General features: G+C 32.3%; 1 protein-coding gene across 4 annotated transcripts in view; it reads right to left on the bottom strand.

Annotated features, from left to right (window-relative positions):
* Positions 1-961: 961 nt before the first annotated feature.
* Positions 962-16,071, bottom strand: part of YTHDC2 (YTH N6-methyladenosine RNA binding protein C2) — an 81,455-nt gene continuing 66,345 nt past the window's right edge. For all 4 annotated transcript variants that reach the window (XM_003826729.7, XM_024928813.4, XM_063604593.1 and 1 more), the window contains 6 exons: positions 14,706-14,998; positions 11,934-12,111; positions 4,986-5,189; positions 4,050-4,232; positions 2,851-2,938; positions 962-2,758 (listed from right to left, as the gene is read on the bottom strand). In XM_003826729.7, coding sequence (XP_003826777.3) covers positions 2,858-2,938; positions 4,050-4,232; positions 4,986-5,189; positions 11,934-12,111; positions 14,706-14,998 — 939 coding nt within the window. In that variant the 3' untranslated portion in view covers positions 962-2,758; positions 2,851-2,857. The remainder of the gene's footprint in view (positions 2,759-2,850; positions 2,939-4,049; positions 4,233-4,985; positions 5,190-11,933; positions 12,112-14,705; positions 14,999-16,071) is intronic.

Here is a 16,071-nt window from a genome sequence, read left to right as displayed (position 1 = left end):
TTTATTATAAATAAAGGACAATGTGGCCAAGCACAGTGGCTCACGCCTGTAAACCCAGCACTTTGGGAGGCTGAGGCCAGAGAATCACTTGAGCTCAGGAGTTTGAGACCAGTCTGGGTAATATTGCGAGACCTTGTCTCTTTAAAAAAAAAAAAAAAAAATTTAGCCAGGCATGGTATGGTGGCATGTCCCAGCTACTTGGGAGGCTGAGGTGGGAGGATTGGTTGAGCCCAGGAGACCGAGGCTGTAGTGAGCTGTGATCTCACCACAGCACTACAGCCTGGGTGACAGAGCGAGACCTTGCCTTTAAAAAAAAAAAAAAAAGACAACAAACTGCTTCCAGAGAATTAGTGAAAGCAAATATTAAAATTCTCTGGGATATGAAAGGACTGATGGAAGCCAAGTATCTAAGATACTACTACCATTTTCTACAAAGAAATGTCTGGGTAAAACAGCAGCTGCTCCACCTTTTCTGAATGGATGGCTTCATTAGCTGAAAGAAAGGAAACATTAGCTGACAGAAAAGAATTAAATTGTTCAGAAAAAGTAGTGTTAGCTACCAAGATATTGTACTATTAAAAAAAAAGATATTATACTATAACTAACTTTCTCCTGGATGTTTAGACAAGAACTTTGTGAATAAAGTTAGAAAAATACTAACATTTAAGTACAAGGTACTATTCATAATATTTAGAAATGTTTTAATATAGTTTAAGTTTCCTATTTTTGTATATTTTATTAATATTTAAAATATTTTATACTAAACAAATGAGATTTTTGCCATCTCCTATTGAAATAAGGCAATTTACAGGGAAGGGAGTTTCAATACAAACCATCACCTTCTATATCAATTTAGTATTCTTCAAGGTGTTTGAAATTCATTATTATCTCAGGGGATATTGTTGATCATTGTTAACTTAGTCTTATTATAAAGTATAAGAAATAAGATCTGAAAAACTTAATAGAATTTCATTTTAATAAGTATATTTAAAGTTTATCGCTTCCAAAAAACAGCATTTTAATTACATTCAAGTTGTATTCATTTTAAATACCAACAAACCCATCATTTACATATAGAGCTAGATATTACAAAACAGATGGAAATTAAAACAAGTTTTTTTTTAAGTCCTTCCAAATTTAGAACATTGTGAACTATTAAGTACATACCTAAAAAATGTACACATTATCAGGGAAACACAAGTTGCTCTAATAGGAAAAGAGCCATAATACACATACAGTGGAATATAATTCAAATAGGTTCAATTTACAGGTATGTCTTAAAGTACAAGAAAACCCCAAAGCTAATAACTAGAACTATAGGCAAAATCATAGCTGACTTTCTGAACTAATGCACCACTATATAATGCTTTCCCAGAGAAAGTAGAAGGTTCTCAAGATTTTATGTTGACCCATGATTTTTCAGGTGTTCTCAAATATAAAACCAGAGTTTTCTTTTTGTCTTTAATTTACACTCATGTTCGCTTGTTTGCTTTTATAAGAATAACTAAAATGTATCATGAGAAGTGCCATCAAACCTGTCTATTTAGAGCTCAGTAACCAAGACATTTCTTTCATTTTTCCCTGTTGCTCTATTTTCCCTTCAAAAAGTCTCTAAGGAAATTTTATAAACAGTGGTGGTAAAAAGATAATTCTGAGATGGCAAAGAAATATGAGACTTGGCACAAGCACGGGTTTACAAAAAAAAAATATCCCCCATTTATTAAACCATATATGCGAAAAAGGAAAATCATATCTGAAAACAGAAGCCAGTGAAAACATTCTGAAAAAAAATGGAAGGCGGCACTTAGAATTGTGGCGCTTGCAGGCTTTAGTTTGGAAGACGCACAGCAAGCAAGCTACCAGTTGAGAATTTTTAAAAACTTGTATGAACTTGTTTAAATTTTGAACTTGTTCCAATCAAGTTGTAGCCAAAACAAAAAGGTCATAATTACTGTGCTCATATAAGAGATGTGACGAGGGAAGGAGGGAGGGAGAAATGCAGGAAAGGAGTGGGGAGAGGAGGAAGGGAGGAAGAGAGGGAGGAAAGAGTAAGGTACACATCAGGTTAAAAGGGGCAGAATTAGGAATAAAACTAAGCACTTAATCTAATCTGATCAGGAAGAAACTTTGCCCTTTATTCAGATTTTATTGCATTTCATAATCACAGAAAAAGAACATCCAACTTTATTCTTAAACGTGTCTCAAGTTAAAAATGGCAGAATGAATAGCCCTTAGTTAGCACATACTATTTTTAAAAGGGACATTTGTAGAATTTCATTGGTTTTTTGTTGTTGTCCTTGTTGTTTTCCCCGCTTCTTTTCATAGGTGTTGATGTATTTGTTTTCTAATGATAATCTTAAGAGTTGACTCTTCTAAAATGGTGCTCAGATGTTCTGATATATTCAGGCCTTTCTTAAACAACTTACTCTGCATTAAAAAGTCATCAATAAGAACTGTAATTCAGTGTTTTTAAAAATGAAATGTTTAACTTCAAATTAAGTTTGTTTAAAATAAACTGCTATTGTGCCAAATAATGAAACTACTATTTTATTCATTACAAACATCATATAATCATTCTCTATGATCACTATAAAAATTTAAATGCTTCCTTTCTCCTGTATATGAAGATGGTAGTTCTAAAGCAACACTCTAAAAGTGTTAAAAAGCCCATTCGTAACACACACCCCACCTCAGTTTTTGAAAATCAGTGCATTCAGTGGTTATAAATAGGCATGATGTTCTTCCACAGCTAAGAGTTCTAGAAGAAAGGGGAAAAAAAAAAGATAAATAATCTGAAAGGTTCCTAATGATCACAAATACTGCCAATACTCAAAGTCAAGATGGTATAACCTGAGTGTCAATCAGTTGTGTTTTTTTCTCCCAAGGGAAGACGTTCCCATAACTGGAGCAACTGTTCACCAACCTGAGGTTCTAGTTCCTAGATAAATCAGAAGTCAAAATAAACATAAAAAGAACTGGAGTGAAAATTTTTAATGACCAAAACCTACACTGATAAAAATGTAAGAAAATCACTTTAAATTTCATTTTCCTACCAGCGTATGCTAAAATCATATGGTATGAATTGTTCTAATTCTTTGCTTTAAGGTTTATGGAGTTGACTTCCAGATTTAAGATTACAGTTAATCTGCAAAATCTCTCAACTTTTGTGACAAAATGGCAACAGATTCCCATGGAGTCCTGGAACTGTTTCTACCTAAAAATAATGGATTTTGTTTTTCATAGAGATTCAGCAAAAGCACTCAGCTGGAACTTCCAAAGGTTTACTGTGAAACCTAGCATATTCGATGTTGGGTTTTTTCCAAGGAACTCTCTTAAGCAACTATATCTTCTTATCTTGAAAATTATTAAAATATTTTTTCTTCTAAGAATTATTTCTAGCTAACATATTTCTTCAAAATCATTATTATAGAATAAAAATGAAATTATTCTCACACAATTGAAAAGAATCCCACTTCATAGTACTCCTGTGGAATGATACCTATGATAAGCACTTAAGAAGAACCCAAACACTTTTTACATGGTGATTTGAAACGAGTCATACTGGTTTAGATAAATTATTAGCTGTGTGACCTTAGGCAAAACTAACCTTTGAGTCTATTTTCTCCTATATAAAATTGGACTAATAATTTAATCATAATAAATAAATTATATCTTCTAAAGCAGCTAGCATAGTATTTGGTCAATATACATTAATTTCCATCATCTTAACTAGCTTAAAATGCATGTAAGTAGCATCATGAAGACAAAGCAAAACATAATAGAAATAAACAAGCCACTAGAATATAAAAAGGTTATTTACTTTACATAATTAAAGCCAAAGAGAAGTTAAATACTATTGTCATCTTGAGACTCTGACTGCAAGGAGCAATCAGACACATTTACAAGTAGGTTTTTACTATCTTTTTACAAACCTGAACCCCTGTTTCCCATGTGCATATGGAATATAAAATTGGTACTCTTACATTTTCTCCTCAATTAAAGCACTGGATAACAGAAACAAAAGTAAAAAAAAAAATGCCATTGTATACCTGCCCATCCCTGCTTATCTGCACTTTCTTGTTGTCATTCCATGGATTGAGTAAATGGTGTGCAAATTGAAAGGGAAGGCTTTCTTTTCGTATCCACTCCACCTTAAATACTCCTCCTAGTCCAGCAGAGCCCCAGTCCTGACTCTTTTCCCTTCCAATCTCAGAAGACATCCTAGAAAATCCCTGTAGGTAAAATGGGAGGAAGGAATAGAGGTGAGGAGGAGATTAGCATGTCTAAATTTAATTTATCTGAGAAGGCTGAGTTTTTAAAATTTTAAGATTAAGATATAATATTGAAATAACAGATACCTAACAAAAACAAAAAATAAGCTACTAAATTTTTCATTAAAAGCTCTCTTAGCAAATTTTAGAAAAAAACAGTTCTAGCCTCCTAACAATTTCAAATATCAATAATGATTTCTAAATAAAATAGCAAAGTACATATTTTTATTCCATGATAAATGGATACAAGCTAACCTCTAAGCTTTCATTTCCAAAAATTATAATAAACATCAAATAATAAATGTATTATTTTATAAATTCAGGTATACATTAAGTCAAGATGGGTGATGGGTTAACAAACATACTTAGTTTACTGATTGTCAATACTAACACTTCCTTGGCCTATTTAAATAAATATTTTACCAAAAGGTCAAGCTTCTCATTACTTTGAATCCACTTGAGAATTAGTAAATCTAAAGTTGTCTTCAGAAGGAAACATAGTTTACCTGGAAAGACTCTGGTAAGACAAGGCAAAAACAAAGAGGATTCCAGTTCTATCATCCTCTAAAGAGATGCAATATATCCCTTATTCTCAATCAAGCAAAAGGCATTCTTGCATTCTGATGCAATGAAAAGCCAGTTGTTTTTCCAAAAATCTCTATGATTTAACCTACAGCCAGAACAACCCCATTTTACTGATTCAGGGTGGCTCACCTGGAAATGTCCAGATCCTTGAACAGAAAATACCAAGTAAACTATGCTGCTTTCCCAAAAGGCTCGATTTAGCTTCCGTTCATTACTAGGAGTTGTAGACCAGATACCCTTCTGTTGAGAAATTTCAAGGTTTCTCAAATTGCTACTCTTCATTATGAAGTATCGAACAGGCATGTTTGGTCTTGGCGAAGGAGATTTTGAGCCCTATAAAAGAAAACATTAAGTTCTTGAAAGGTAATCTGACCTTTCAAAACCAAGAGGCTCCATTAAATAACATCTTCATAAACATATAAGCCAAAATATTTTATCATATATTCAACAAATGCAAATAGCTCTATCATGTCTGAAACCTACACAAGACTTAACCAAAATAAAGTTAGCCAAAAACAAGTACTCATTTTCAGAGCATTCAAAATCCCTTATCAACAAAGGCTCCTGGAGTACCAACTTTGGTTTATACCTCAAATATACTTTCAGAAATTGTTTTAATAAACTTTCAAAATCAGAAAACAAAACAAATACTTCTCCAGCTTACTGCCTGGAGGCAGTTTTCAGAGGACAAAGAAAAACAGAGTCCAGTGGTCTCATTAAGTTGTGCAGAAAGAAACTGGAGTTCAGAGACCGAAGTGGCTACTGTGCATGGCAATGTACTATCTTAGACAGAAAGGAGCTGCACATAAAGAGAGCTCCAAAGGAAACACAGAGGGGTTCCCACAAGTTTTTGGCTAAGTGCTGACCTGAACATGAGTGAGAAAAAAGATAAATAACCCAAGGCTAGGGAAAGATCCAAAGGAAAACAAGTAGACCAAACAATTTCTAGAGCTCACTCATGGCTGGGAATATTTCATGTTATCTTCAGCCAGAACAGATAGAACCTGTAATATATATGGTACTGGCCCACAGAAGGGCCATACCTTAGTATTGGAACTAAATTAATAACAGAATAAAGACTGCTCTGGCCCATTCCTAACATTACTTAAAAGCAAACTTCAAAAGGATTCAACTGATTGCAACTAAACTGTGAATCACAACAAAGTCTAACGCTATTGAAAGGAATATACAAAAACCTAGCTGCCCAACAAAATTATAAGAAACACAAAGAATATACAAAGGTTGTTATTTACATAATCAAGGCTGAAGAGAAGTTAAATACTGTTGTCATCTTGAGACTCTGATTGTAATGAGCAATCAGACACATTTACAAGTAGATTTTTACTAGCTCTTTACAAATCTGAACCCGTTTCTCATGTGCATATGGAATATAAAATTTGTACTTGCATTTTCTCCACAGACAAAGCACTGGATAACAAGAAGACAAAACAGAAACAAAAGTAAAAGAAAAAAATGCCAAAAGTAATAAACAGAAACAGTCTCAGAGATGACAGAGTTGATGTAATTAGGAGACAAGAATGTTAAAGCATCTGTTATAAATACATTCATTATGTCCAAGAAGGTAGAGGAAAACTTGAACATAATGAGAGGAGAAATGGAAGATATTATTAACTTTTTTTAGGGGGACAGGGTATCACTCTGTCATACAGGCTGGAATGCAGTGGCACAATCACAGCTCACTATAAAATCAAATTCCTGGGTTCATGTGATCCTCCTGCCTCAGCCTCCCCAGTAGCTAGGAATACAGGTGGCCCATCACCATGCCCAACTAATTTTTTTATTCTTTTGTAGAGATGATAGGGTCTTCCTATGTTGCCCAGGTTGTTCTCAAACTCCTGGCCTCAAGCTATCATCCCAACCTGGCCTCCTAAACCACTGGGATTACAGACATAAACCACGCCCGGCCAGAAGATATATATACATATATATATATATATATATTTTTTTTTTTTTTAAAAAGACTTGAACTTCTAGAGATGAAAATACAGCCTTTAAAAACACATTAGAAGGAAAGAACAGCAGATTAGACACTAAATAAAAACATCAGTGAACGTACAGACAAAACAGTAGAACTATCTGAAATGAAGACAGAAAAATGACTGAAAAAAATGAAGACAACATCGGTGACCTGTGGAACCATATGAGATGGTCTTACATCTGTGTATCCAGAGTCCCAGAAAGGAGGTTCTTCAGGCAGAAGTAAATAATACAAAATGGACATTCATATTAACATAAAAGAATGAGCACAAGATTAGTAATAATAAATGTAAAAATATATTTTTCTGACTTTGAAATCTTCATAAAGGTAACTGACTATGTAAAGTAAAAACAATACATTATAGCATTTATATAAAAACAAAATGTATGAAAACAATATAACATAAAGGAGTAAAGTGTAAAATAAAAGAACACTGTTGGCCAGGCATGGTGGCTCACGCCTGCAGTCCCAGCACTTTGGGAGGCAGAGGTGAGCAGATCACTTGAGATCAGGAGTTCGAGACCAGCCTGGCCAACATGGTGAAACCCTGTCTCTACTAAAAAATACAAAAACTTAGCCAGGCATGGTGGCACATGCCTGTAATCCCAGCTACTCAGGAGGCTGAGGAAGGAAAATGGCGTGAACCCAGGAGGCGGAGCTTGTAGTGAGCCGAGATCGCGCCACTGCACTCCAGCCTGGGTGGCAGAGTGAGACTCTGTCTCAAAAAATATAAATAAATAAATAAATAAATAAATAAATGGCTTCATAAGTGAATTCTATCAAATATTCAAGGAAGAAATAATACCAATTCTACACATCTCTTCTAAAACACTGAAGTGGGACAAACACTTCCCAACTAATCTTATGAGGCCGGCATTACTCTGACATCAAAACCATACAAAGATACATAAGAAAAAAGAACTACAGAATAATACCCCTCATGAACAAAGATCCCTCATTTAACAAAATTATATCCAGCAATATATAAAAATAACACCATGACCAAGTGGGGTATAAACATAAGAAAATCAAGCAATGAAATTCACCATACTAACAGACAAAAAATGCTTTCCCCCTAAGATCAAGGGAAAGATATGTGGCTCTCAACACTGAACAATATTTGCTGGAGGCTCTGGCCAGAGAGATAAGGTAAAAAAGAAATAAACAGCAATCAGATTGAAAAGGAAAAGAGTAAAATTATCTTTATTATCAGAAGGCATAAAAAGCTAATAGAATTAATAAATGAAGTAAGGTCATAGGATTCAGGGCAGATATACAAATATCAAATGTATTTGTATATACTAACAATGAATACCTGCAATTAAAATTCTAAAGAACAGTATCAAAAACATTAAATACTTAGGGAGAAATTTAACAAAAAATTGTAATACTTGTACTCTGAAATTTATAAAACATTGTTGAGAGAAATTAAAGACTATCCAAATAATGAACAGATATACTATGCTTATGGATTAGAAGACTAAGAAGTGTTAATTGTTGATTTTCTTTAAATTGATCTATAGATTCAATGCAATTCCACTCAAAATACCAAAAAATTTTTCTGCAGAAACTGATGAGCTGACTTTAAAGTTTATATGAAAGTACAAAGGACCTGGAACAGCCAAAATAATATTGAAGAAGATAAACAAAGTTGAAGGACAATTGATTGAAGGATTAACTGATTTCAAGACTTACTATAAAGCTACTAAAATAATGTCAGTGTACCACTGGCAAATATATATATAATAATATGTCATAAATATTAATTATATTAATATATAAATATACTATATATTATACAATATGTACAATATATTAATATATAAATACATAATATATATAATATATAAATACATTATATATTATATATAAATACATTATATATATTATATATAAATACATAATATATATTTATATATTATATATAAATACATAATATATATTTATATATTATATAAATACATTATATTTATACATTACATATAAACACATAATATATATTTATACATTACATATAAACACATAATATATATTTATACATTACATATAAACACATAATATATATTTATACATTACATATAAACACATAATATATATTTATACATTACATATAAACACATAATATGTATTTATACATTACATATAAACACATAATATGTATTTATACATTACATATAAACACATAATATATATTTATACATTACATATAAACACATAATATATATTTATACATTACATATAAACGCATAATATATATTTATACATTACATATAAACGCATAATATATATTTATACATTACATATAAACGCATAATATATATTTATACATTACATATAAACGCATAATATATATTTATACATTACATATAAACGCATAATATATATTTATACATTACATATAAACGCATAATATATATTTATCTATTACATATAAACGCATAATATATATTTATCTATTACATATAAACGCATAATATATATTTATCTATTACATATAAACGCATAATATATATTTATCTATTACATATAAACGCATAATATATATTTATCTATTACATATAAACGCATAATATATATTTATCTATTACATATAAACGCATAATATATATTTATCTATTACATATAAACGCATAATATATATTTATATATTACATATAAATACATAATATATATTTATATATTATATATAAATACATAGAGAGAGAGAGATATTAATGAAACTGAAGAGTCCAATAAGTAGACCACATATTTATGGCCAGTTGATTTTTAACAAAGGTGTCAATGTAACTCAATGGAAAAAAACAAATGGTTTTAACAAACGGTACTGGAACAATTGTATAAGCAAAAGCCAACGAGTAATTCTTGACTCACCCATACTATAAACGAAAATTAACTTAAAATAAATCATATATCTAAAATGTAAGATTGCCAACTATAAAACTTCTAAAAACACAGGAGAAAATTATGATCTTGGGTTTGGTACACAAAATTTCTTAGCACACAAAAAAATACTAATCATAATAGAAAAAGCTGATGAAATGGACTCCATCAAAATTAAAAACATTTGCTCTTCAAAAGGCACTGTTAAGGAAATGGAAAGACAAGCCACATATTGTTAGAAAAAATATGCAAAACATATAATAATTAAGCCTTGTACCCAGAATATACAGAAAACTCTTAAAACTCAGTGAAAGATGACAAATCACCAAAAACAAACAACAAAAAGTGAACTAAGATTTGAACAGACATTTCACAAAGATGATACACAATGGCTAATAAGCACATGAAAAGATGCTCAACATCATTAGTAACTGGGAAAATACAAATTAAAACTATAATGGCCTATTACCACATACCCAACTGGAATGGCTAAAATTACAAAAGCTAAAATGCCAAATATTGTCAAGAATATGGAGCAAATGGAACTCTTAAGATTGTTAAAGGAAATGCAAAATAGTGCTGTCATTTTGGAAAACAGTTGGACAGTTTCTTGTAAAGCTAAATATACATTTATCAAACAACTCAAACAATACTAATCCTAGGGATTTGCCAAATAATAGAAAACATATTTAGACACAAAGATTTTACTTGAATGTTAGTACCAGTTAGTACAATGTTAGCAACTTTATTCATAATAGCCAAAAAGTGCAAACAACCCAAATGTCCATCAACTGATGAATGGAAAAACCAACCATAGTCTATCTAGAAATGGAATACTACTCAGTAATAAGATAAACTAATAATATACTCAACAATATGGATAGATTGTTGATACACTGAATCTTATGTATGTAGCATTTTGTGTCTGGCTTATTTCACTTAATAGAATTTCAAAAGGATTCTATTAAGTGAAATAAGCCAGACACAAAACGTTACATATATATGATTCCATTTACAGGAAATTCTAGAAAAGGCAAAACTCAAGGGACAAAGAGCAGAACAGTGGGTTACCAGGGAGTAGGGGTGATGGAAATGTGTAGATGATTGTGGTATAGTTACATGATTGTATACATTTGCCAAAATTCATTAAATTATACAGTTTAAACTGGTGAATTTTATTGTAAGTTACACCTTAATAAAGGTGTATAAATAAACCAAAAAACTTCAAAACCTAAGAATGCAAATCTACAAAAACATTTATTTTGCTCTTATTTAACAAAGAGTATTTCAACAGGCACATTCGCCAAAATACAATATGCAGCTAAATAACCCCTAATCAAATACTTAGCTACTAAAACAGTAAAGTCATCACATCATGAACATTTGAAATTATTCTTATTACAAGTTTTTTTAAAGATAGTTTTCAATTTCTTATCAACATCTCCCACCTTCCTAACCCTATCCCATCTTGTTTTTTTTAATATAACCACTGTAGAAACCAATTAACAACAGAAAGAAACCACTGTTTTCGATTCTGAAATTATAAACCAAAGTTAAATTAATCTTTTTGTTATTTATTTTAGCAAAAAAGTTTCTAAAGGGCTGGGCATGGTGGCTCACACCTGTAATCCCTGCCACTCGGAGGCTGAGATGGGAAGATCACTTGAGCCCAGGAGTTTGAGGCCAACCTAGGCAACAAAGGGAGATCCCCATCTATAAAAAAAAATTTTTTCTTTAATCAGCTGGGCATGGTGGCATGCACCTGTGGTCCCAGCTACTCAAAAGCTGAAGTGTGAAGATCACTTGAGCCCAGGAGTTCAAGGCTGCAGTAGATATGATTGTACCACAGCACTCCAGCCTGGGTAAAAGAGTGGGACCCCACCTCGAAAAAAAAAAAAAAAAAAGGATTCGAAAGAAATAGGAAAGAAATAATAAACAGCCTACCTACATGCCAGTAGTGAATGATCTATAGTTTTAAAGCATTCTAAAATACCCCAAGATGGTAATAACCAGAAATATTTGGCATGCAGGAAAAACTTTAAAATTTACTCAAACTGTATCAAGTTTGCTAGCTTCAACTTACATCTAGAAGAGGCCACAATTAGAAAAGTACTCTAATTGTTTTACAATTTTATTTACCTAGTATTACATGTGCTACAAATCTGTTCCTTACTACATTTTCTTTCAGATACTCTTACCTTTCCTGAGGATGGAGGAGAAGGACTAGCACAAGGACTTGGGTAACTACTGCTGTCTGTAGATTTCAGAGAAGACTGATCTGATCGGTCCTCAGTGCCTCGTTTAGGATGTAAAATTCCTCTATCTTTGTACTTCTGAGGTGGGTGTAATGCTGGAGATGGAGATTTCATCAGTACTCTTGAGCAAGAAGGAGGAAGCAAAGATCAGTTATATATAAGTTCGTCATACAAAGATCAGTTATGTATAAGTTTATAATACAAAGCAGATGCCATTTCAATCCAAAGTCCCAATGATCTTATGATTTATGGAATATTATTTAAAAATACTAAGGTCAGGAAATATAGATGTCTATGGCAGTTCTAAATTTACAACTAACTAGGTATGAGATCCTGAGCAAGCCTCGTAACTTATTGGAGCTTTAATTTCCTTATCTGTTAAATAAAATAAAAGGATTATATCTAAACTCCAAGATTTTTATATTCTAAAATTCTATGAATAAATGCCACAAACATGGCAGTCAGGAATTTCATAATTTTTCTTAAAGTATGGGTCTTTCTGGGACAGACATTAAGTACTTCCTGATGTATTGCAATATAAAGTTCACAACACCACCTATAAAATATTCTTGTTAAAACATTGGATCAAATCAAACCCTGAGAGCTAACCACCAGCTTATATAAGATACATAGGGTATGGAGTCCGGGTGCAGTGGCTCATGCCTGTAATCCCAGCACTTTGGGAAGCCGAGGCGGGCAGATTACGAGGTCAGGGGTTCGAGACCAGCCTGACTAACATGGTGAAACCCCATCTCTACTAAAAATACAAAAATTAGCCGGGCGTGGTGGCGTGCACCTGTAATTCCAGCTACTCAGGAGACTGAGGCAGGAAATTGCTTGAACCCAGGAGGCAGAGGTTGTAGTGAGCTGAGATCGTGCCAACTGCACTCCAGCCTGGGCGACACAGTGAGACTGTCTCAAAAATAAAATATAAAAATAAATAAAAAATAAAAGATACATAGGGTATAGAAATAAATAGTGCCAGGAAAAAAACAGAGCCAAATTCAGAATGTAGGACATCTCACAGTACCACTGACCTAGTTCCTTGAACATTTCACCTACTTGATTTATCTAACATTATTTTGTTTTTTCTTTCCTGCTTCCTTTCTGTTTTGGCTTACATATTTAAAAGTAAATCCCACACATCATGTCATTTTATCCTTCCATATTTAAATATGCATCTGTTAAAATGAGTGCATTGTCCTTATATAACCAAAGTGGTTACCAATCCCAATAAAATTATCATTTCCTCAACTGTCTCAAATTATTGATTCATTTGAATCAGCATACAAGAAACACTCATGCATTATATATTAGTATGTCACGTTTCTTGAATCTAACAGAATTTTTCATAGGCTGGTTTAGGAATAACTCTACCACAGAATAACTCCTATGGAAATATATTCCTACATCCTAAATAACTAATGCTCAAGAAAATTCTAGAACAATATTTTCAAAAAGTGCGGTGTATCTAAGTAAAAAAATTACTTTTTAGTCTTCCCCTTTTTCTCAGCAGGGTCTAGACCAGAAAGAAAGGTTCAGCACACATTTTACAAGCTTTCCTTGGAAACTGGTTAAATTATTACTAAAATGTAATATCTGAAGAACATGGAAACCAATGTTTTATTCCTCTTTAAAGGCTTAAATGATATTAAGCCTTTATATTTCATTCAAATATGCAAAAATCTGATCAAAAAAGGTACTAAAAACCCCACCTGATCCTTGAAAAACAGTAAGCATTATGTATCTTTTATGTTTCCATTGTTTCTATTTTCAGTTTAACTATAAAATCAAATTCTTACTACAGAGACTTTTCTACCAGTATTGCCAAAACTAGCCTCATAACCAAGAATGTTTTTTGTTATGAATTTTAACAAGGTGAAAACCTGATTATAAAATAACTTAAATTTGATTCTAACCAATGTTTTTATAACCAGAAACACTTCTGAATCATGGCCAATGATTTATTGTAACCACTATCATATTACTAAAATATATTTTTTACATAAATAATTCAGTATGCGGTATCTCATTAATATTCATAAAATAAATAAAAACACCACCACATTTAATTGCAAAAGAAGAAAAGAAGAATTTGGCTAAATTATAACAGAAATCTTGTCATATGACAGTAAATTTGTTTACTTATTATATGCCTCCCCTCAATCAAATATATATCCTCTGGAGGAGATCTTACCTGTTTTGTACACTTCTAGATCCCTCACACCAAGAACTGGCATTCAATGTGTCACTGAGTGAAGTACTTTTCTATAGGAATGCTAGTCAGCAGTATTGATATCTAAGATAAGGCTTATAAGGAGGTTGTTCTTTTAAATGGCCATAGCCAGTATGGCCCAGGGTATCTAGGTAAAATGTTACTTCACATATATCAAGTAAAATACATAATTTTAAAATGTCTATATATTTTTGAGAGACCCAATTCTAGAAATTAGATATTTTGACCTTTTCCTGACAAAGAGTTGCCTTATTAAATAACTCACAGATATCAATAGTTTAAAATTCATATTACCTTAATACTTAGAAGAATTAAGTTGAACAAGTAGAAAACTCTTTCCACTTTATTGCTATCTTTTCATGGATCTTAGATTATAAAAAAGTAATTTTTAAATATTATAAAAGCACATGATTCTAAGATAAATAATTCATTTTCCTGAATAAAAAGTGACCCATTTTGGTAAAATGTCATAAATTTACCTTTCTGCAGTAGTACACTCATCAGAAAATTCAGTATCTGCTGAACTTTTCCTACTATTATTTGACCTCCAAGATGAGGCCAAAGGAAGCTCTTCTGAAGACATAGGCCTTGGCCTTTGGCCAATCCCAGATGGTTGTTGTAAACCTGCAGACTGTTCTTCAGTGCTTAAAACAGCTATAATTGCTCTTATGGTAGCTTCATCAACTTGAGACCAAGGTTTAGATGGAGCTCTCATTCGGCGTAAAAATAAGCTATGCCACTTCTGTCTGAGCTGCAGCAATAAACTAGCTGCCTGTAATAGTTCAAATAGATACAAGCAAATGAATATCACATATGCAAAACACCTATGTGTTGATTAGTTTCCATTAGTTTGCAACTGTTTCCAATAAACTTATTTCACATTTCATATAATTTAGTATTAATTTCATTATTTTTAATGCATGAATGAAATAAAATTTATTTATAATATTTTAGGCACTAAGACACAAAATCAAATTAAATAGTCTAATAAGAAAGACAGTAAACAATAGTTGTGGTAGAGTGTGATTAATACTGGAAAAGTAGCAGCAGGGTAAATAAAAATATATGTAGCTCATAGTGTTATTTTAGTGCCTGTGGAACATCCAAATGATCATGTCCTGAAGGCAGCTGGATTCATAGAAAGGTCTAAGACAGAGCTCTAAACTTGAAAGTCACCAGTTCCTAAATGATTGCAAAATATACACATAGAGATAAAGTCCCCAGGGAATGTATAGAGGGAGTAAGAAGATAAGAGTAAGACACAAAGTGCTAGAGAACTTAAAATTTAAGGCACAAACACACACAGCAGGGTCTGTGAAACAACTAAGAAGGACTGACTACAGAGAAAGAATTAAGAAAGATTAATGTTACAGTAACTAGTGACAAAGAATTTGGGGCAGGAGTAAGGAAGAAAACTGGGGAAGGGCAGGAGTACAAAAAGGAGGATATGGACAATAGTGATAAATAATAGAGGTCACATTTATCCCGGACAGCAGACTGACTTTGACAACATGAAGGACACAGTTGACCTTGGCAAGTACAGTTTCAGTGAAGTGATGAATTGGTTGGAATGGAAGTGAGAGTGTAGTAGGTTGAAGTGATGAATGAATGGATGCTAAAATAGTAAACCTAGCCAGTGTTAACTACTGACAGCTTGACGCCTCCCAAAAATGTATAGAGAATGATCTTGGACAGTAGAGACAGAATCAAGGGGAGGCTTTGTCATGAAAATTTGTAATTTGAAAAGAAACATTCATCCTCCCTCAAACCCCCAATTCAGAAGTATATGCAAAGAGAAAATAGTATGGAATCATATCTTTCTCTCAGAAAACATAGTTACACAAA

Source organism: Pan paniscus, chromosome 4 (genome assembly GCF_029289425.2).
Source record: "Pan paniscus chromosome 4, NHGRI_mPanPan1-v2.0_pri, whole genome shotgun sequence".
Lineage (NCBI taxonomy): Eukaryota > Metazoa > Chordata > Mammalia > Primates > Hominidae > Pan > Pan paniscus.
This window is presented reverse-complemented; position numbering and strand designations above follow the sequence as displayed.